The sequence below is a fragment of the Lepidochelys kempii genome, chromosome 8 (assembly GCF_965140265.1).
Source record: "Lepidochelys kempii isolate rLepKem1 chromosome 8, rLepKem1.hap2, whole genome shotgun sequence".
Taxonomy (NCBI): domain Eukaryota; kingdom Metazoa; phylum Chordata; order Testudines; family Cheloniidae; genus Lepidochelys; species Lepidochelys kempii.
The window spans coordinates 69,351,647-69,374,701 of NC_133263.1; the positions used below are offsets into that span (position 1 = coordinate 69,351,647).

Consider the following 23,055-nt stretch of genomic DNA (forward strand, 5'->3'; position numbering starts at 1 on the left):
CCATGTCAGGACAGGCCTCTAGCCTCAACCGTGGCTGAGAACAAGGCCCTCTTGGACACCTACTGGCTACAGCCTTGCATCTAGGAGTCTCCGCTCTCTAGGATCATTTCTTACAGGCTCCCCATTCTCATGGGTTCCCCAGAGAGATCACCTTCCAGGATCCCTGTTTAGGCCTGTCCTGTCAACTCCTCTCCACAGGCACTTCCTGTATCCCTTTGGAGTTCCCCTGTAACTGAACTTGGGTAACCTTCATTAGCTACAGGTGCTTGTTTACTAATCAGCCACCTGGGACCTTCATAAGGCAGTCATAGGCAAACTGGGCCCAAACTTCCCATAAAGGGCAGCTGTCCTGTGACAGACCCTAAAAAAAGTTCAGAGAACAATGATGATGAATGTATTAAAATGCCAGTAAACAATATAAATGGAATTCCAATTTCAGAACCCAGTCATGCTTTCCTTGTATCTCCAAATTGTCCACTGAAATCCATGGAAATTTGGATTGTGCGAGGAATGGAGGAGTAACACATAAATATCATTTCATAGTTGTTTGTTGTAAAACAGGGATGCACAGTAAAATTACTTAATGAGTATTAAACTGTTGTATCACTGAAAGCAACAATTGACATTATGACCTTGTTTACACTGGGCTTTGAAACTTGTAGAACTCTGCCTACACACAGTGAATCTGGTGCTAAATATGGTTTGACTGGCTAATATGTAAACCAGTGTAAAATCATTTTCTAAAACCATGTTTATATCTAACTATGACCTAGGTATTTACCATAAAGATTTTTTTTTCAATTAGACTTATTACAAATTTAGGCATAAAGTAGATTTACCTGCCTTTCTCTGACTGTAATGACATTTTACTCATTCATCAGAAAGATGAGGGCCTGTAGAATTTTGTAAGACCAGTCTAAGGTCAAGAGTTTTTTGTATCCCCAAGTGTTTGTTTTATGTTTAGGCTTTTACTTTCTGCTATTGATCTCTCCATCACATCTTGCACTGTAGTTCCTGGGAATTTTGAAACGAAAGGTATTAAAAATAGAATACAGACTTTTTTAATAACCAAATTTTCTGCTGTCATTTTTATGCAAGAGCACTCTATAGATGCAAAAAGCTGGTACACTTATGCTCAAATGTGCAGCATGCAGGTCTTGACAACTATCTGCTTATTGCAATTCTCTCTCCTTTGGTGAGCCCAGGTGGAAAAGTAAATTGACACAAACCCTTCCTGCAAGGGAAAAAGTAATAGAGGAACTGAAAGTAAATATGTTTTGACAATAAAGTTCATGTATATTCCTACAATTTATATTTGTTTTAATGCTTAGAAACAGAACATATAAAGAACTCCTAATTGAAAACTTTTGGTTTGGGGATATCCCTAGGTTTGGGAAAGAGCTGCAGTAACATTTTTGTGCACTAATTCTTTCCGCTAGAATGTCATTAAGAAGTAGTGTGATAGTACTTTAATTTTTAGCTTGCTTTTGATATGTTCAGTTCCTTCTTTCCTTCCCACCATGCTCTATAAGCACATTCCTCAAGGAACTGAAACAAAAAAGCCCCAAAGTAGGAACCTCACTATTCACCCTGTAAAACAAAACTCTTGCTCACAATAAGTAATATTTAAATTCCTGGTTATATTCACACCATTTAATTTCACTACAAATATTTCACCCTTTTCTAATATATACTCAGTCCTTGTAGGTAGACTATTTAAAGAATTCAAAGTTTTGACTACCAAATTTTCAATCATAATCTGAGCAATCTGAAATGGCTGCTAGAGACATTATGATGTAATGGAGGTTCTAGGCAGGTAATAGAAGTGGTGAATATGGAGGAAGTCTTTGCCAAAGGTTCAGTTACTTTCTCGGACCTTCAGATGGGTAATCCCTGGCCTGGAAGGCAGAGACTACCTGAAGCACTAATAGAATCAAACTCCACCCACAGATATACCAAATCTCAGAGAAAGACCTAAACTTTATTAGACTCATTTTGTATCTCTGTAATTATGAATTATGAATTTTGGAATTGGCTGGTAGTTAGAAGATGTAAGGATGCACCTGATACCATGGTGCCACATGTATTTATCTCAGGGCCACAATGAGACGTAGAGCTTTAACTCTCTGCTGTCTGTGGGAGTTGCAGGGGCAGATCATTGGCATTACATGGCCCTAAAATAATTCCCTACCTATTTTAGGCAGTAGGGGCTAAACACACAGTCAGTCATTTTCCAGAGAGGATTAGTAAAAGTGGAATACCCGCTCACCATAGAACATAGGAAGAGGATTAGTCCCTGTGGAGGTCTTTGCCACACCTGCCAACACTGTCTGTTCCCAAATAGCTAGAAAATACAGAATCATAAACTCTGTTTGGCAGGTATGTACAGCTGCAAGTACTCCACAGTGAATGACCATTTCAGAATACACTACATGCTAATTGCTGTGCTTATGGTAAGCTGGACAAAAGAGAAAGATGCACGGATACTCCATAGCAAGATGTTTTCTTCTTTTTTCCCCACTGTTCAATCTGCTCTCTTTATCTTCTATTTGGTGGTGTTCCTCCTCCCTCTTTCAGGCTGCTGCAAGGCATACTGAATGCTGATGAGAGAAAGCTCTTTGGAAACTCAGGCAGTCATTCCTCATTAGGTCATTTGGGTATTGGATGTCCAGGTCACATACTGAACCAGCCAGATATAGGCTACCCAGTTAGTTATGTTGCCAGAGTTGGTGCTATCTGCCTCTATCTGATAATAATTTCAGTCATGAGGGTGCTCACTTTAAATAAATGTGCTAATTAAGAAAAAAGTATTGTTACTATGACAAAATATGTATACAAGTACTTTATATTGCATGGCACTTCACAAAAAGAAACAGATAAAGGCACATTCATTAGTGATCTTACAGTGCATAAGATAAATACGAGACAAAACCTCAGACACCCATTCAATAGAGGAAAAGGTAAAAGAATGATTCATGATCAAATGAAAGGAGGAGAGGGCTCAAGGAGATGGGTTTCAAAGGGGATTAAAATGAAGAAAAGTGTGCTTGGTAGGATAATGAGACTATTACATAAAGCAGCAGAATGAAAGAAGAGAAAGGAAGAGTGGAAAAGGTGAAGAAGGGAGAATTGGAGAAAGCACAGAGAACTGGAGGAGGAGAAGAGACCATTACAATAATCTAATCTGATCTACACAACTTTTAACTTTTATATTTTGCAAAAACCAAACCATACATAGGATCACATTAGTCACACCCATCTCATATTCTATGCAGAAATAATGTTAGTATCATGGTAAATTGACTACACAAGAGTCAAGAAATTCAGAGCTTACGTTCTTAGAGCAACTGCCCTTCTGCCCCGTTGTATCCTTCCATTACATATCCACACATGTGCAATAGTATTATACTCTCTATAGCCCTGATTCAGCAATCTGTCCCCTTTCTACTCATCTGCTTAAGTCCCAATTGATTTAGGTAGGATTTGACTTCATCAGGATTTAAATGTTTCCTTAACGTTACCACAAGAATTTGAGTGCTTTGCTGATTAGAGATGGACTTAGGCCCAATTCAGAAAAGCATTTAGGCATGTGCATATGTGTCCATCTATATAATATCAAGGCTGCAAAAGCAGATTCTTACTTCAACTCTAAATGGGCCATCTTGATTATCACTACAAAAGTTTTTTTCTCCTGCTGATAATAGCTCATCTTAATTAATTAGCCTCTCACAGTTTATATGGCAACTTCCAACTTATTTCTCTGTGTGTGTATATATATATATATATATATATATATCTTCTTACTATATGTTCCATTCTATGCATCTGATGAAGTGGGCTGTAGCCCATGAAAGCTTATGCTCTAGTAAATTTGTTAGTCTCTAAGATGCCACAAGTACTCCTGTTCTTTTACCTCTCAGGCACTCATCTCTTGCCTGAGGCTATAGTGGAATAATCTCAGCTTCTTCCCCAGAAAAGTGAGAGGAGGAAACAAAGTCAATATCTTTAGGGCACCTACCCCTGCTTATGGGCAGAATCCATACACTGACATTCCTAACTGTTGTGAAATGAAAATCCAGTAAGATAGTAAAGAAAATGTGTGCAAAATAACTGTAAAAGATGGCTGTGGGGTGGGCAGGGTAGAAGAGCTACCAGAATTCCATGAACAGGTTCGATAGATACAAGCACAGTGGCTGCCATCTGGTTCGTAAAAAAAAAATTCTTTTTTTTTTTCCCCACAGTCTAGAATTGAGCAGACCTAAATGTGTTTAGATTATGATATCTGACAAGATCACAGACATAGTGGTATGGCTGCAGGCTAGCGAATTTTTATTCTTATATTCACTGAAGCCTCAGGAATCAAAATAATAGCAATAGGAATCACATTTAGGTTGCCAGGTTAACCATGGAAAGAACCATCATTTATTCACCTGGCAGGATACACATGTGTATGTCCCTGTACAAATACTGGCTGAACAATCTTGCAAAATAAAATCTTCTTAAAGACAATATGTAAAAAGATTTGGAGCAGCCACTGCCATCAGTGGTAGCAGATGACAGGACAAGGAGCAATGGTCTCAAGTTGCAGTGGGGGAGGTTTAGGTTGGATATTAGGAAAAACTTTTTCACTCAGAGGGTGGTGAAGCACTGGAATGCATTACCTAGGGAGGTGGTGGAATCTCCTTCCTTTGAGGTTTTTAAGGTCAGACTTAACAAAGCCCTGGCTGAGATGATTTAGTTGGGGATTGGTCCTGCTTTGAGCAGGGGGTTGGACTAGATGACCTCCTGAGGTCCCTTCCAACCCTGATATTCTATGATTCTATGATCACAGTACCCTGTTCTGCCACCCTTCTCCATATAGACCTTATTGTGAGAGTAGTGCCAGAGAAATCAGTAGGTTTGCTCCTGGAGAGAATGCTGTTCAGCATGGATAAGAGTAACAGAATTGGGCCGACAGAGAAGAAAACAATGCGGAATCACAGGATACCAGTCCAAGAGCTAACAAGGCTCAGTCGATCTCAATTATTAGAATATTGAAAAGATGAGGCATATCCAGAGTATCAAGGCATCCTCCTGGTACAGTTGCCATAACTTATTCATTATAGGATGTACCATGCCACTTCCAGTCTCATTAGATGAGGGATGGGAGAATAGCATTTGCTTTAAAGTGTTATAGACCACTGCACAAGTGCCAAGCTGAGAAGCTAAGGAGAGATGCTGTTGTAGCAAAAAGATCTTCAGCAGTCCTCAAGTGAAAGATCTAAATTATTTAAAAAATGCTGTATAAAGATGCTGTAGAAGTGTGTAGATATAGCAATTTAGAAGCAGAGGAAAGCTCTATAACTTTTCAGTCTCCAGTAAGTAAGGGTTACTCGGGCTCAACGGGTAGTGATCAATGGCTCCATGTCTAGTTGGCAGCTGGTATCAAGTGGAGTGCCCCAAGGGTCGGTCCTGAGGCCGGTTTTGTTCAATATCTTCATAAATGATCTGGAGGATGGTGTGGATTGCACTCTCAGCAAATTTGCGGATGATACTAAACTGGGGGGAGTGGTAGATACGCTGGAGGGGAGGGATAGGATACAGAAGGACCTAGACAAATTGGAGGATTGGGCCAAAAGAAATCTGATGAGGTTCAATAAGGATAAGTGCAGAGTCCTGCACTTAGGACGGAAGAACCCAATGCACAGGTACAGACTAGGGACCGAATGGCTAGGCAGCAGTTCTGCGGAAAAGGACCTAGGGGTGACAGTGGACGAGAAGCTGGATATGAGTCAGCAGTGTGCCCTTGTTGCCAAGAAGGCCAATGGCATTTTGGGATGTATAAGTAGGGGCATAGCGAGCAGATCGAGGGACGTGATCGTTCCCCTCTATTCGACATTGGTGAGGCCTCATCTGGAGTACTGTGTCCAGTTTTGGGCCCCACACTACAAGAAGGATCTGGAAAAATTGGAGAGAGTCCAGCGAAGGGCAACAAAAATGATTAGGGGTCTGGAACACATGAGTTATGAGGAGAGGCTGAGGGAGCTGGGATTGTTTAGCCTGCAGAAGAGAAGAATGAGGGGGGATTTGATAGCTGCTTTCAACTACCTGAAAGGGGGTTCCAAAGAGGATGGCTCTAGACTGTTCTCAATGGTAGCAGATGACAGAACGAGGAGTAATGGTCTCAAGTTGCAGTGGGGGGGGGGTTTAGATTGGATATTAGGAAAAACTTTTTCACTAAGAGGGTGGTGAAACACTGGAATGCGTTACCTAGGGAGGTGATAGAATCTCCTTCCTTAGAGGTTTTTAAGGTCAGGCTTGACAAAGCCCTGGCTGGGATGATTTAACTGGGAATTGGTCCTGCTTCGAGCAGGGGGTTGGACTAGATGACCTTCTGGGGTCCCTTCCAACCCTGTTATTCTATGATTCTATGATTCTATGATTCTAAGTCCACATTCCCACTCAAAATTTTTTTCATTGACAAATTTCAGCAAGCAACTTATTTATCTTCCCTGTATGAGTTTTAAGTGAGGCACAGGCTTCACAATGCAGGGAGTTCTACAAGACCTCAGTTTAATATTTAGAATGAAAAAAAAAACCACAGAGAGAAAGAGAACTCCTAGTCACAATAGTTAGCTTCTGTTATTCTATATCCTATTACTAGACACCACGAACCACAGAACATGAGAGTTCCATTCAATTGTATTTACAATGGCTAGACTTGAGGAGCGAAGCTAAGCTCCTATGCTGTTCATTGGCAGCTGTTAGTTGCTCACCATACCTTCTGAAGGTGTCAAAATAAGGATTTAAGAGTCTCACTTCAGACTCCTGTTTTTAAAAATCTTAGCCCCAGGTTCTGAAACCATTTTCTTCATTATGAGGTAGTCGCGGCAGATGAAATTAATTTCACCTACTCTGAGCCAAGCTCTGAGACTGTGGGTAGAGTGGTTGGAGAAGTGAATTTTACCACTCCCAACCGAGGCCAGAGTGCAGGGTTACTGTACATCTTCCTACATCTGCCATTCAAGTTTATCAGCTGGAATAGAACCCACAGCCCCTCTGCACAAGTTGTGTGGGTGTTAGGGCCAATGAATTCATATAAATATGGTTTTTCTCATTGTAGCTTCTCGCTCTCCTTAGTCAGGGCTGGAATGTTAACTCTTACCAGGGCAAATAACATATGCACAGGCACATCTTTGAGCCACTTCTGTTGAGGTCCCTCAGTCCAACCCTACTTCAGGACTTAAGTAGAGTGGAGGACCTTGCACTGAATGAATTTCACCAATTCATGAATTTCAGCTTTGATGCTCAGCCTTTAGACCATTACCTAAATTACATCTGAAAACATGGTGCCATCTAATGAGGTCTTCATGTGGTCTCTGAGGAGAGCAGTACCAAAAAGGGTTGGCAGCTGAGGATCATTGGGTTGGGTCTCTTGTCATTGGGTTTCAGCAGTTAGCATGTTAGAACTGGCCACTTCTAATGCAGCCTATCAGAAGGGTTCTGCAGATGGAGGTGGGTACTGGGATATTTGTCAAAGTTGGCAGTTAGAGAAAAGAAGTAGAATCAGGTGCTTGTCCAGCAGCAGCAGCAATGAAAATGTTTCACAGGGCTCCAGAGTGGGGGAGAGAACAGCTCCTGACACTTGCTGATACTGGGTGAAAAGGGATCAGTATACCTCTGGGGGGAATGGGGTGCTTTTCGGGGCAGGTTCAGGTGTTGAAAGAAGAGTTGAGGTACTTGGGGATCTGGAGCAGCTGATACAGGGTAGGATCTGATCAGAGCTTGTGTGGGAGTCATTTTATAAATGCATATGCTTGAACTCAGTGTCCTAAGGGCTATAATATATTTTTAAGGCTTGTTAGAGGCCACATAACTCTATTTAAAAACTTTATTTCTGCATATCATGATGATCTGTTTCTTATTTTTAAACCTTCCTCTTACATATTAAAATAATGACCTTATTTAATATAATTTAAAAATGGAAACAAGCTACAAGCAAGGTACAGAAACTAAGCAACATGATGGTGTTGCAGAATATTGTAGCTGTATTCTTGATATGATTTATTAGTGACATAAATAGCGTGTGATGAATAGACATTTTGAAATTAAATTATTCGATTATTTTTCAGAGAACTATTTATGCTTCAAATTAAACCCATTAGATTTTTTCCCTTCAGATTTCTTATAGTAGTATTAGAAAAGATGTATTGAGCAATTAACCCAGGCTGTGCTTTGTATTAATTATAGAAATTTTAAAAATGTTCTGAATCTTTTTATCTATTCTTTTAATGAAGGTATAAATAACATTTTAACTACCTACAGACTAACTTTTTTAAATGATCATTGAAAAAAATCATATCAAGATCTACACAATATGAGTTAGTGATCTTCAGTTTATATAACATGTAGTTTTAAACATCCCATAATTTAGTTTGGAAGATTATTTACTCCTTACAAAATAGAACCTAACTTTAATAAGCAAAATAATTTTAACTTTTGCAGTTGATCAAATGTTCAGATGCTGTATTTGTTGTTAAAAAACTAAAGCTAATATAAATTCCACTGAAAAAGGTCCTTAACCAACACAATATAGTTACCATGGCTGTTAGTCCACAGAATCAGCTTGTTCCTGTGCTCCGCAGTTGTGGAACCTTTTTGTGATTTTCTGTGAGAAATATTCCTTTTCCACTGGCCATCTACTCTATCTGCTATTCCAGAGAAGGGTTTATATTTTCCTTTGCTCCGTTACCTTTGGTTAGATTCAGCCCTGTGCACTGTTCACATTGAAAGGGGTACAGAGGAAAAGTACAGCACCTGAAGCACTTAAGAGGAATACACATTTGCAAAGCCAGAGTTCCTCCGTACTTACAGAATTTCTCAGCCACACACTCTTGTACCAGCCTTGAAGAAGGTGCAGCATACGCCAGCCTCTCCGTCCAGCTCAGATGTCTGGGCATGGAGTGAGCATGGTGCCATGGCCAGACTCCTTGCAAGCTCTCAATACTATGGTGGCACAGGAGAAAGCAGGCCAGTCTCTGTGTGGAAGATACAAAGGGTGTGGCTGTTCCTTCCCAACTCTCCACAAACCCGTTGTGCAGAATCTGGCCCTATATTTTTAAAGTGCTATCAGGAGCTCTAGTGGGAGTGTCATAGATGTTTTAGTGTTAAGGCAAGTTCTTTAGTTCACAGCCAGCCAAGCTAAAATTTTAGAGGGGTCACAGCTGAATTTTGCTGCTGTGTTTTTCTGGCTCATAACACCAGGAATTTGTAAATTGATGGTACAGGACAATTCATTGGTTTGGTAATGGGATATGGAGAATCTTGCCAGTGGGTCATGGTTTGAAACCAGCCCAGCTGGCGAAAAGGATTTACAATCATTACTGTTTGGGTTGAAACCATCAATTACTTTACATATCACCAGTTTCTGAACAGTTGTCTACCAACATCAATATATGAGCTATATAGGATTCCATTGATTTGGATGGGATTGTGCTGTTGGCGAATCCCTGTTATCCTTTTATTCTCTGAATGCTCCTCACCACTTTTGCTCCCTTTTTGGAACTGGCAGTTACACCCAGATCTCTCTGCTTCTTCTCCTCTCCCCTTCCATCCCTGGGCAAGACTAATTGACATCTGTCCGTTTAGAATGAGCATAAACATGACAGAAAAATCAGAATTGTCCCAATTAGTCCATCCGAGCAGGCTCTCTCTGTTTGTGAAGTACTGCGGGTTTTTATAACACATTTTGTCTTGTCAGCTCAATTCAGCAGAAAAGATCCAAGTCCTGCTCAGATTCTGAAAGGTCACGAATCTTGGCTCTGTGCCTGGCTGACATATTTAAAGAAAGGTCAGCCTGTTGTTGAAAGTCTATAAGCACTGCACAACACCTGTGTTGCTGCGAAGTGCAGAGTCAGCCGGGACATTAAGAACATTATTTTAACTTACGGATGCTTCAGTAGCCTCAGAATGGTTAGACTTAAAAGATGTTAGAGTATACACAAAAGATCCAGATGTTTTTAAACCCTTAGAAGTGAGGTATTTCAGCATAGAGCAAAAACAACTCTGCTATCATTATTTTCCGTATAAAATTAATATATTTCTGACAAGACTGCCTGGGCATTTTTTTTTACTTTTTTTTTGGTAATAGACTTTTATCCACTTTTGTGTTGATCTAAAATAGCAGCATCCAATCCTTCATTGTGTAGTGCTTTGAAGTCAATAGGACTACATATAATACTTTGAAGTCAGTTGGGTTCCACACAGGCAGACTGCTGTCCCACACAGAGCCCTTTGGCTTCAGTGCACAGCATAATGTATCATCAAATTAGTTCATAATGGTGAGCTAATTCCTGAAATATTTAGCCGTCACGGTTCTGTCCTATGTTACTATGCAGTGTGAATTCATTTATCAGGGTAATAAGTTTCTTTATGTCAAAAACCAAGCAATTTCCTAAAAAAAATTATGACCCATATTACAGCCTCAGGGTTTGTTCCAAAATGCTACTAACTCAAGCAGAATGCAGTAAGGGCTACTTGTGAAAGGGACTTTTTACTAAACTGAGATTGGCCTGAGTAAGAACTGAGTATGGACTTTAGGATGAAACCTTTCAACATTTGTACACACTGAATCTCGTACTTGGGCTTTCGCTGAATGGCAATACACATCCTTTGTATTGGGCAAAAGTTTTTGAGATTTAAAAAATCCTAGAACAAATCCTTCATTTAGAGACAAGAGTTATACATTTTGGGAAGAAAAAATATGCAGTTTTTAACTGAGTCTGCAATTCCTGGCAATGACCATTTCAAATATGTTTGGGCATTTGCTTTTCAACTTTTTTGATTTTATTTGAATACAACTATAAAGCTAACTAGTAAGGCTAACCCATGTTTCACAGTTTGGATAACAGCTGTGACACAATGTTAATAAGTGCTGCTGCTCTACTTGTTGTAAGAGGTTGTTTTTTTTGTTTTGGGTTTTTTTTTTTTTTTAAACAGTGTCACGGTGGAAGGGCTCAATGTCCATTCTGAACTTTTTGGCCATGAAAACAACCAGTAGTCAGAAATAGCAGTGACTAATGTAATTCTAAGCAAAAGGACTGGGAAAATGCTGATGGGAAGTCCTACTGATGTCCACCCCCCCCCCCCATGCATATCTGATCAACAACTGAAGTCAAACTGTTTGAACCAGTATCCTCTTTGAGGTCACATTTTGGGGTTGGGGTGGGGTAGTTGTGGGAAGTGGTCTTTATTCCCTACAGTTATAATTGCTGTTGCCATTAACAATGCAGTGATTGCCACCTGCACTGTGGACACCATCTCTGCTTCCACCTTTGTCCCAGTTGCCACTAATCCTAGCCCTATTAGCATGACACATTCTGTCACCATATTCTTTTTTCCTAGAAAGCTAGCATGACATGAACCTATGATACATTCTAATTATACCTTATTCCTGGAAATATTAATGCTAAGATATTTTCTGGTGGCATTTCTCCTTGGATCTTGAGGTTATTACAACAATTATTGCAAATCTAATATTATGCAAAATAAAAGCAAGTCCTCTCAAATCAATGGTAGGCCTCCTAAACTATATGACAAGTATCTCACAAAAGCATTTGTGTTGATGAAGTCAAAGTGACCATGACAAATGCCAGGCAATCTTCCACTATTTCTAACTCAGATGATGCTCTGCATACTTCAGAATGATGGTTGCTATTTCTCATTAATTACAATCAAATGTTTGAGCCCAGATGGGCACCACTGGGCACTATTGCACACTCAGGTAGATGGCAAAAGCTTATCTAAATATTCTTTAGAATATAAATACCATGTATGATCCGAATCCATGAAATTCCATTAGTAGTGGGCAATTGGCTTTGAGAATACCCATCCGCGTCAAGTCCGATTGAAGGATGGGGGGTGTATGTTTCGAAGCTGAAGAACGGTGAGAAGCTTAAATGGACTACATTAGAATTCTCTGCATACTTAGCATTTTTTTTTCTTCCAGGGTTCTCCAGGTGAACGTGGATCAGCAGGTACTGCTGGTCCCATTGGTCTACCAGGCCGTCCAGGTCCTCAAGGTCCTCCAGGCCCAGCGGGAGAGAAGGGTGCTCCTGTAAGTAATTCCAAGGAGATGGCACATAAGACTGTTATAGTACAGAAGTTATTAATTTTCATTCAAGAACTTTAGATGTTCACACTGCAGGACCTTCCTATTGCATATGTGACCAGCGCACCTCCCCTACTTCCTTTATATTTATTATATAGAAAATTGAAAATTAAATTAAACTGGATAACAACATTTATATTTTTGCACATTCTAATACCCAGGAGGACGAGTTGAACGAGGCTGAATCATTATTAGTACAAAGGTGGCAGAATCCATTAATAAAATATTTTTTCAAATTGTAGTTTTGATTCAATTTTTTTATCCTGCTTCTGCATATTGAAGTGCAAATTTATTTCTCACTTTGTTATCAAATATCATTACCATTTACTCCTCTTTTCCGGTATGTTCTCTCTCAGCCAGTTGGTGCCTTTCTGGTACTTTTTTAGTCTTTGATGTGATCATCAACGAATGCCTGACTATTCATTTTTTCAGCCTCTCAGCCTGCTTTTATTTTAGGCACAGAAAGCACACTGATCACCAGAATTAGTATTATTGTTTGTTTGTTGTTGCTCTTTTGGTATCATTTCTATTATTATTTGCTGTCCCCTCCCTCTTTTTTTCACCTGAACATCTCAAGAGCCATTTTGAAAATGTGAAATAGCTGTTATCAGAGTTACTCACACAAACACATATTAACTACCATGTGATATAAAGTTCTGAGCTCTGTAGTTTCACATATATGAGTCCCTATTACAGTTTGGCCAGCCTTATGGAGAAAAAATTCTAGAGGACTGGAACATGGTGAGTTTGAATATCAAACTGAAACCAAAAAGGTCAGGATGAGTTTGGCAGCCATTTGGGTTGTACCATACATAGAACTCTGAGATTCAACTCTGGAGCCTGGAAAGGAACTTTCCTGTAAGTTATCCCAAAAGACCCAGGGTCTGGACTCTGTGCCCGAGAGTACAGGGTGAAGGAGAAAGCCAGCAACTGCTCAGAAGAGCCCATTTGCCAATAACTTGGTGTGAGAGTATAGACTCTTCTGAGTTTATTTACAACAATGACGTCATGCTGAATTCAGGCTTCACAGAACTGTGTATCTGTATCTTAATATTTAAACCTCAACATTTGTAGATTTGCCTGGTCCTGGTCCTGATTTAGCACAAAATACGTCCCATTTCAACTCAGACCAGAATTTAGCCATTTAACATTACATGCATACACAGTCAGCTTTCATTGTCTTGTTAAGGGCTTACATTATGAAGAAGCTGGTTGTGATTTCTGCTGATTTGTACTATTAATAATTTAGTTATTTACAAGTTCTGTTGGACAGTAGTGCACTGAGGAACTTAGGGACCAGATTCTCTGCTGCATTTAGATTCCACTTGGCTAGTCGGGTTGTCAAGGAGCCAGTTACGGCTCTCTGATTTTCTGCCAAGTCCCTGGTGCAGGTTAGAGCAGCTTGGGAACAGTTCTAACGTGTCAGATAACAATGGTTGTCAAGGAAGCATTTGTCAGCCCTGGATAGCTACAGTTCATTATACACTCCATCCTTGCCTTCAACTTATCCTTCCTTGCACCAAATATATTCCTTGTGCTGGAGATTGGGGGCAAAGTGGTGTGGAAGCTTTCTCTGCCAGCTACACACCAACTGGGAATTCCTCCATGCCAGGAAAATACCCAGAAGGGATATGCCCAGTCTGCTAAAGTAGTAGTACTGAGAATCTCCCTATATGTGAATAATTGTCTCAGGGCAGCATTTAAACATGATTAATCGTTCTAGCACAAAATGTAAAGACAATTAATTATCGTTCATTGAAATGGGTTTTGTGGAAAAGGAATGATTGGACACACATACTAAACTGACAGGTTTCAGAGTAACAGCCATGTTAGTCTGTATCCACAAAAGAAAAGGAGTACGGTAGCTCACGGAAGCTTATGCTCAAATAAATTTGTTAGTCTCTAAGGTGCCACAAGTACTCCTTTTCTTTTTACATACTAAACTGACCTCCACTGTTATTCTTTTATAATCACGGAAGGGATGGAGTTAGTACATGGTATCAATAAATATGTCAGTGTTTGTGAGATGTAGTGTTGTAACCATTTTGGGCCCAGGATCTTAGAGACAAAGTGGGTGAGGTAATATATTTTATGGGGCCAACTTGAGAGAGAGAGAGAGACCTCTTCTTCAGTGACCTGAAGAGGAGCTCTGTGAAACCTTGTCTCTCTCACCAACAGAAGTTGGCCCAATAACAGATATTACCTCACCCACCTTGTCTTTCTAATGTTTGTGAGAGGCTTTCATTTAATCTTTGAGTGTGATTGTGTGTATGTGATAAAGGCCACAATAGTACAAGAAAGGCATTTCAGTCAAACATCTTTGTATGTTGCTATATAACAATTTGCATATTGGTTGAAGAAGTATGAATTCATTGTACTAAATTCTTAATTATTCTCTTGTGATAAATACAGATGATTTTTCTTTCTTCAGGGTGAAAAAGGTCCTCAAGGTCCTGCTGGACGAGATGGAGTACAGGGTCCTGTAGGTCTTCCAGGTCCTGCCGGTCCCGGTGGCTCTCCTGGAGAAGATGGTGACAAGGTCAGTCCTTATTGTTTGCATTTGTCTTCCTGTGTGATGATTTATACACAAAATGGACTTGCTGTAGCTGTCATCACATTAGACACTGTGGCTAAACAACTCTTTTTTTAAAAAAAAGTCAGACATCTAAGAGACAGGAGTCATAGGGGATCAGGATCTGTGTCCAAGCAACTGTAAACAATTTAAGATTCCTACCACTAAAGAAGTGAGGTTGAAACTGCAGCAAAACAAATCAGGGTGTATGATGTTAACATATATTTTTACCTATTTAAAAAACTTGCCTCAGTGAATGAGAAAGATAAAACATTTTCAATAATGCATACTCATTTAATCTTACTGATGGTAGAATAGAGCCTCAGCATTAAGTGTTCAGAGCATAAAAACAAAGAGACTAATTCTTCCTGGTCCCACTGACTCCAAGAAGAGTTGAGGGTGCTCAGCACCTCTCAGGAATCAGCTTAGATTTGGTCTAGTATTATTCTTTGAAACCCATCACAGTTTTAACTAACTTCAGTAACACAAATAGAAGTACTTTGAGGTTTAGGTTTATAGTACATGGCTGTGTTATTTGTGTTATTATGTAACTAGGCATTTTTATGCTCTAGGAATTATTTGGGGGAAGTTCTATGGCCTGTGTTATACAGAGGATCACAATGGTCCCTGCTGGCCTTAGAATCTATGAACCTACAGAGAGTCCTTATGTTAAATCACACAAACTGTCTTTTATTATTGTGCTAAACAAATAAAACTTTCTTAGATGGTTACTGGGTAATTTGAGTCATGTTGAGGTTTTGAAATACCATGCACAACAATGAGAAGCAGTTGTTCAGTCATGTGTAATTAGATTAGTTTATAAATCAAGGTACTTTTATTATCAGTTCATATTGAAACTGACATGAGAAAAAACAGTTTCCTTTATTTATAACTTAGTTGTAGTATACTTCAAAGCGAGGTCATGTTGCATTTTGCAGCATACCAATCAATACCTGGATTAATTTGTCATACCAATGTGATTGATCCATGCAAAATTGTTCCCCTTAGGCCTTCACACTTGAAACTGCAGCATAAAACAGGCAGCATAATCATGTTAAAGGTGACATTTAAAGATACAGTGGTATTGACTGCAGTTAGGAGGTAGGCCATTCTAAAGAAGAAATGTAACTTCTGGCTTTCAATTACAGGGTGAAATTGGTGAACCAGGTCAGAAAGGCAGTAAAGGTGACAAGGGAGAAAATGTGAGTATCTAACTACTTCATCCAGTGTATTGGCTTCACTTTTTTATTGCCTTTGAATTAATTACTGTACTCCTGTATCTAATGAACCATTTGCTGAGCTGGCAGGAACCAGCTGTATGTCTCACATAGACTCACACACTTCAACCAATAGAAACACAGAAAACTGTCAATCACATTATGTGACTTAATTACACCTTTAAAATATTTTACATGGAGTTTTAACATAATGTTAACAATACTCTACATAAATAGTGAGTATTCTCTTACATCCAGTTAACTTAGGGCATAATTAGGAGATAGATGGGTGTATCAGAGGGTAGAAAGTATCAAAGAGCATATATGCAATTATGCATTACTGCGCTAGCATCCAATAAATATTGACTGTGAACATGAAATGGCAGTGTGTAAATATGTCCAGTATTTTATTCTAAAGACATATCCTTTATGAAGCTTTTGAAATGTATTTTACTACTGATGAACTAACTTCATGGATCTCTGAGGTTCAATTCAGACAGGTACGCAGAAGTCGAGATATTTTATGCAAACTTTCAAATGTGTCAAGTCACTAAGGGCATGGGAGTGAGCCTCCCAGCCTGGTTGAACAGACTTACACTAACAAAACTTTAGCAAGCACATTAAAAAGAGCAGAATTGATACTGTAGCTCAGCCTCTCAGGACCTCACAGCCACTTGGTTCTGAGCTCAGGAGACTAGCCTGAATCTCCACCAGAGCTATATTTAGATTGCTAGCTTGAGCTCCGCTAGTGTGAGCCTGTCTACCTGGGCTGGGAGGCTTGCTCCCTGCTGCAGTGTAAACATACCCTAAGGGCCCACTGAATTCAATCTTAAGAATCCCATAAATTTCCGTAGACCTGGATCAGGGTCTAAAATCGCATGAATATTCTCACAGGAGTTCAAGTACTTCCTTTTTCCAGTCAGGCCAGAAATATCTGACAATCAACCTTCCCCACAGTATTTCAGTACTTCCCATCCCTCTGATTGCTTTACAGTCACTGTTTCAAATCCCAAACAAGTCTCAAGTCATTTTCAAGTCTCTCTTCAGTGTTTGGGTTTGCTCTTATATTATTTTTTTCTGAACAAGTTCAGACAAAATGGGGGAGAAGTCACTGAAGAGAGATTCTTGATTACATTCCAGTTCAAAATGTGAGAGTAAGTAGAGCTCAGGGCAACAGTAGAATATTCAGTCACTTTTCCCGATCATGAAAAAGATGTTTTATTATTAATTATGCATCTAGCACTGTAAATGTAGAGTGTTCTAATCAACTGTCAAATGTATGATTATATATCTTCACTTCAGATGGCATCTTGTTCAATACAAGGCATATGCTACTTAATACTTTTAATAATATTTTCATATTTAATAATATTCATAGGAGAATATAGAGAGCAAACTTGTGTTGGAAATGGCATTTTTTAAAAAAGATAAGAGCATCCTCCTGCAGTTATTCATGCGAAGGCTTAGTTCTGCAGTTCCACATGCAGCAAATGCATACTTGTCACAATTCTGTTTTGTCAGATCAAATCATAAATTTTGTAGTAAAATATTTGCAATGGCCTGTTAACACAGGGAACATATCATAGATATGGTTGAGAAAGCACATCTATTATCAGTCCATGTTTTCCAGGGAATATACCTAGAAAAGTTACTGAACAAATTCCTCTTTTTAGCGCTTATTCTCAACCTAGAGATGAACTTTTGGGTGAGTCTGATATAAAAAATGGCCAGATGGAATTTTATCTCAAATGAGAACTTTTTAAAATGGGTTAAATTATTCAGGCATGTACTTTGTGCCCAGATAACTGTAAATCAGCTTTATTATTAATTATTATTGTTGTAAACTTGCCCTCGATGTAGGGACAAATCCAGCTACTATTTATGTAGCTGGAGAGAGCCATCGTGGTACACAAGCATAGTGCTTCTCTGTGCATGGAAAAGGGTGGGGGTTGAGGCGTTCACATCTTTGTGCAGCCCAGAATCCAGTTCCATTCGGGCTCTGTATGTGGCAGCATACAACTGTTCCTGTTCTCCCCCTTAAAGGTGCACATCGCTTCTTCAGTGTGTCTGTGAAAACTTTTGCCCTTCCTGCTTTGCCCCATCTCAGCACAGCTACTCGAGCTGGGCAAAGGGCTGATCATTCAGTCCATAACCCTTAATAGGTACGAGAGCTTTTGATATGTTTCAGGAGCCTTCCTTTACAAATAAAGTAATTGCAAAATAAGTGTTTGAAAATTGTATCCTGCACATGCTTAATACTCAAGTGTGAGGCTTGCATGAATATGCACATATCTGGAGTATTTCACACTGAAATCCTGGATTGTTTCAGTGTTCATCTGCTGTAGTGTTTTTATTTGAAGGTGTGATACAGCTTTGATGTTAGAGCACACAAATGAACTCAGGCACTGAGTCAGATTCTACCCTCCGCTATACCTATTCAGTCCACTAACTTCAGAATGTGTGTTTCTGTGAAACTTGCTTTCCCTCCCATAAGACAGAAGGAGTGTGCAGGGGAGGGATAGAATGTTCCATCTGGCCTCCCCTCAAAGATCTTGCAGGGGAGGGGACAAGCACTTGAACCTCTCATCTCAGATGACTTCTGGTTCAAGTGTTTGTCTTCTGATAAAAGGTAAGGTGGGGAAACTTGGGTCGATTAAGATCGGGGGTCCTAAGTGAAGATGTTTAAGGCTTATTTTTTTTCCTTTGGCCTCTTCAGAGGAATCTAGACATCTAGGGGCATTGACTAATTGATATTTAACAAGAAACCTATAGTGATAATGGTTGCCAAAGGACTATCTGCCAGCCAGGGATAGCTATAGTGCATTGCTCAACTCTCCAGTATATCCCTCCCTGCCCCGGACGCACCCCTGACACTGGAGATTGCAGGCAATGTACAGGAGCTGACTCTGCCAGCTACACCCCCACTGGAGATTTCTCCATGCCAGGAGAACACCCAGCTAGGGTTTACAATCAGCCTTTTGTGCCACTAAGATACGTCACGAAAGAGACTGAAAACATTTGCCAGTGCCACTGCCATCATGGTATTTGTACAGTGGGTCAGAAACTCATCGATACTATGAAGGAAAAAAAGAGCACAAGAGGAAAGTCAGGAGTGCTGTGGAAATGGAGGAAAAAATGCAATTTAAGGAAGTAAAATGTTTTAAATTATCAACACCCCTCTCCCAAACAAACAGCTAAGAAATACCCCTTTACAAGCTCTCCTGTGAAGGGTAGAAAACCTAACTGCAGTCTTTTCTAAAATTTCTAGACTAGAATAAGCTCTTTAAACTCAGGCAAGGCCCTAAAGTACATTAGAACTCCCAGCCAAAGGAAGGACTGGAGCAGATTTCTGCCTAGACTAAAATCCCAGCTTAAAGTGCACACCTTGTTCATCGGGCAGGCTTTATACTGCCTTAGCCCCACTCCTGACAGGTTCTGCCAATCCACTCCCTCCACCTGATTAACAACAGAGTTTTAATATATATCACCAACTTAACCCTATCACAAACCAGGCTCCTGAGTTTCCACATTTTCTGTGATGGTTCTCTCCATCACACCAGCCCTCTGCTAGAATGCCCACTGCAGCACTCAAATGTTAACTATAATGCAAGTATTTTGAAAGAGGGGGATGGAAAAATTCCAGCAATGTACCTCTCAGATATATGTCTCCCTTCACAATCCAATAGTATTGTAATTGTTTTTTCTTTTGCATGATGGGCCCATCTGATGTTGTTACCTGGGGTTCTTTCAACCCAAAGCTCTTGGTAACTTTTACTCTGTGCGAGGTGGTGTCAGGAAATAAATCAGGGGGTCCGACCGATGGCTGGCTGGCACAAACAGAACAACACAAGAGTGCTTTCACTTAAAGCTAAACTTTACTTAGTGTCAAGCACTTATACACACGTCCACAAGAGGTTAGTAAAACACCCCCAACCCTTGATAATGACCAAAGCTGAGCGTGGCTCTTGAGTGTCACAGCAGCAGCCCATCTGCTGCTGGGAAACACAAGATGCATCCAGAGAGAGAGAGAGAGAGAGAGTCCAGTCCTGAAGAGTCCCCCTACCTCAAACATTTCCCCCTTATTTTTACGTTAGTAACAGAATGACATGTCCCTTAAAGAAAACTTGTTAAGCCAGCAGTACCAATGGGCAAGCAAGAGGCTCCTTCCGATTATCAATTAACCAGATGGGGTTTTTTCCAGAGTTTGCGGCCTTGAGGCCCCAATAGACCTTCCTGGGGCACATCCTGCTTTTCTAAGATGCATGTATCAGCAACTTCAACACAATCCTTATCAGGAAGGATGCAGGGTCAAGTTGCCCTTTCTGTGGCACCCCTCCTGCCTTGGTTAAACTAAGCCTGCTGACTTGGCTGCTTGGAGCAATAAGCTATAGTGGTTTCAGGCACTTTACTGGTTTGCCAAAGTCTCCCCGTACAATGTGCTCTCACTTTCACAAAGAAAATATTGTGCAGCTTTTGTTGTTAAAACAGCATGTAGAGTCAGATCCTTCAATCCATTGACAAACTGAGTTCAGTGGGAGTTCCATGCACAGAGAGCTTGCAGGATCAAATCCTCTCTAGACTGTGCTATTGTGAGGGTGAGAGAGGGAAGTGAGGAGCCTCCCTGCTAGAGCCAGGTAAATAATTGATTTTTCAGTTCTGGCAGCAAACTGAAAAATCAAAACAAATATTTGGTTCAGGAAATACTCAGAATTTCTTAGCAAATTGGAAAAGTCTGGTCAGCTTCAGTGAAATGAAGGAGTGAATGTTCTTCTTTAAAACCTTTTGCTGTGGTCCACTTGCCAGGGCGTGGTAGACCCAGGTTTGAGTCTCCACTCTGAGGCAGGGAATTGAACTCAGATTTCTCCCATTGCAGGTGATTATCCTCACCACCAGCCCATAGGCTAGTCTGTGTGCAAGTGCTCTGATTGAAGCTTTTCCACTTTGTATAAATATATAAACATTCATTAGGCCAAAGAGCGAGAGCAAGGAAATGACTCTTTAGCCTGGTGATTAGGGCACAAATCTGGGAGTTAGGAGACTCGTTAGCCAATTACAAGGCTAAAGAGTCATTCTCATTCTTTCTTCAGCTTCATGAATATTTATACAAAGTGGAAGGGCTTCAATAGGAAAACTTGAAAGCAAACCATCTTGCAGGTTAGGGCATTCATGTGACAAGGGAAGGTATGAGTTCAAGTCCCTGCTCCAGCTTCAAGCCTAGGTGTCCCACCTCCCATACAATTTACCTAACCACTAGGCTAAAGGTTATAAGGGGGATACATATACACACACTCTCATTTTTCTGAAGCTGGCCCTGAAAAACTTTTTCCCAGCCAAAACGAATACAGTGCAAATTCACAAATAGTTTCAGTTCAACCTAACTGCATTGCTCAGCAAATAAACTATTCAACCCCCCAAAATTCACCCTACTCTCCTCCCAACCTCTTCCTGTTGCCTGCTAAGGGTTCAGAATTGCTGCTCTCGACTGGCTAAGCCATCCACTCACTGCCCAGTGGAGCTGTGTTGTACCACTTCAAGGGATGCTGCTGACTGAGCTCTTCTTAGTACAACCAGGGAGCGCTAAGAGGCCATTACTATAAATTCTTAGACAATCCAGGTCTTCTTGTTTTCATGCTATTGAATCTAGCAGACAATACTAAAGTGACCAGACATCACAATATCAGCAGAGCTATTTGTAAGCTTGAAAGCTTCTCTCTCTCTCTCTCACCAACAGAAGTTAGTCCTATAAAAGATATGATGTCTCTCACCTTTTCTCTTTAATATCCTTGGACTGACACAGCAACAACACTGCATAATATCAGCAGTAGTAAGCCTGGTGAATGTGTAGTAAGATTTGAACTAGCCTTTCACACTTCCCCCACTCAATAAACTACCCTGCAATATAGCTTGGCATGTATCGAGCAATGCCTCTTCTTCTTGCAACACAAATTGGAGCTCCTATTGCCTTCCCATTGGCCATACCTTCACCTTTGGGACTTTCCAGAAAATCAATCATCTCAATCAGTAAACCATCTTGCATGCAAGGTAAAGGTTACACACATGAGGCCCGCAGTAACACCGTTTACTCATGTGAGTAGTCCTATTGACTTCAGTGGGAATACTCGTATGAGTAAGGTTCCTCCAGTATGAGTAAGAGATGCACAATCAGGCCCATAGCATATATGTAGATGGATATGATATGTACATATGACATGTAATGTCTTATGACGTGTCAAGATTCCCATTTACATTAAGACTCCTTTGAATTGTTCTAGCAATACAGAATGTAATTTATATCCACTTTAAGGCAGTGTAAAAGGGTGTTTCTATAAATAAGAATGCGACCCATAGTGCTCAGACAAGCTCAGTTCTCAGTCAGGAAGGACAGGATAGCAAGTGTTGTGCAATCACAAAAACATATATAGCTTTACGGAAAATGTGATTCAAATAATAAGCATTCAGTTTGAAGACAGAGTGTGAGAACACACTTTAAGAGTTGACTTTCCTCTGTACAAATCTCATTAAAAGGTCTGATATTTTTAGTTTTGGAAAAGCCAGTATTCATTTAGAGTCATGTTTGAATGGAAATCCATTTTTAAATATCCTGAAACATTATGAATGTAAGTGCTTTCAGTAAATGTCAGTTTAAAATTTATTGTAGCCAGGCAAGTCTGAGTCTTTGAGAGCTAAACAAATAATGCCTGACTGCACTGAAATGTAAAAGACTTTTGAGTAATATTACATTCTCTCTGGAGGAATATAGAAACGCTTAATAGATCTTGATCATGCAAATACTCTTCTCTCTCTATCTACTGTTCATCTTATTCCAGATGCCAAAACTGCTGTCTTTTTCTTTTTATGCAGGGTCCTCCGGGTCCACCAGGTCTTCAAGGTCCTGTTGGTGCCCCTGGTATAGCGGTAAGTAATGCAGTTTTTATGCATAGCAAACCCAGGCCTTTTCAGATTCTCACTAGGTCTACAAAACTCGATAATGTGCTAATTTGTGCTGCTTAACATAGAAAAGATTTGACATCACAACATATATGTAACAATATGTCCCCACACTCACAATCCAAAGGATTTACACCTTACTCTTTAACACTGGAATAATGCACATGGTG

The 23,055-nt window shown here is 40.1% G+C and overlaps 1 protein-coding gene across 2 annotated transcripts in view; it reads left to right on the forward strand.

Moving 5' to 3' along the window:
* Positions 1–23,055, forward strand: part of COL11A1 (collagen type XI alpha 1 chain) — a 233,513-nt gene that overhangs the window by 150,582 nt on the left and 59,876 nt on the right. For both annotated transcript variants that reach the window (XM_073356871.1, XM_073356872.1), the window contains 4 exons: positions 11,987–12,094; positions 14,580–14,687; positions 15,869–15,922; positions 22,799–22,852. In XM_073356871.1, the coding sequence (XP_073212972.1) occupies positions 11,987–12,094; positions 14,580–14,687; positions 15,869–15,922; positions 22,799–22,852 (324 nt within the window). The remainder of the gene's footprint in view (positions 1–11,986; positions 12,095–14,579; positions 14,688–15,868; positions 15,923–22,798; positions 22,853–23,055) is intronic.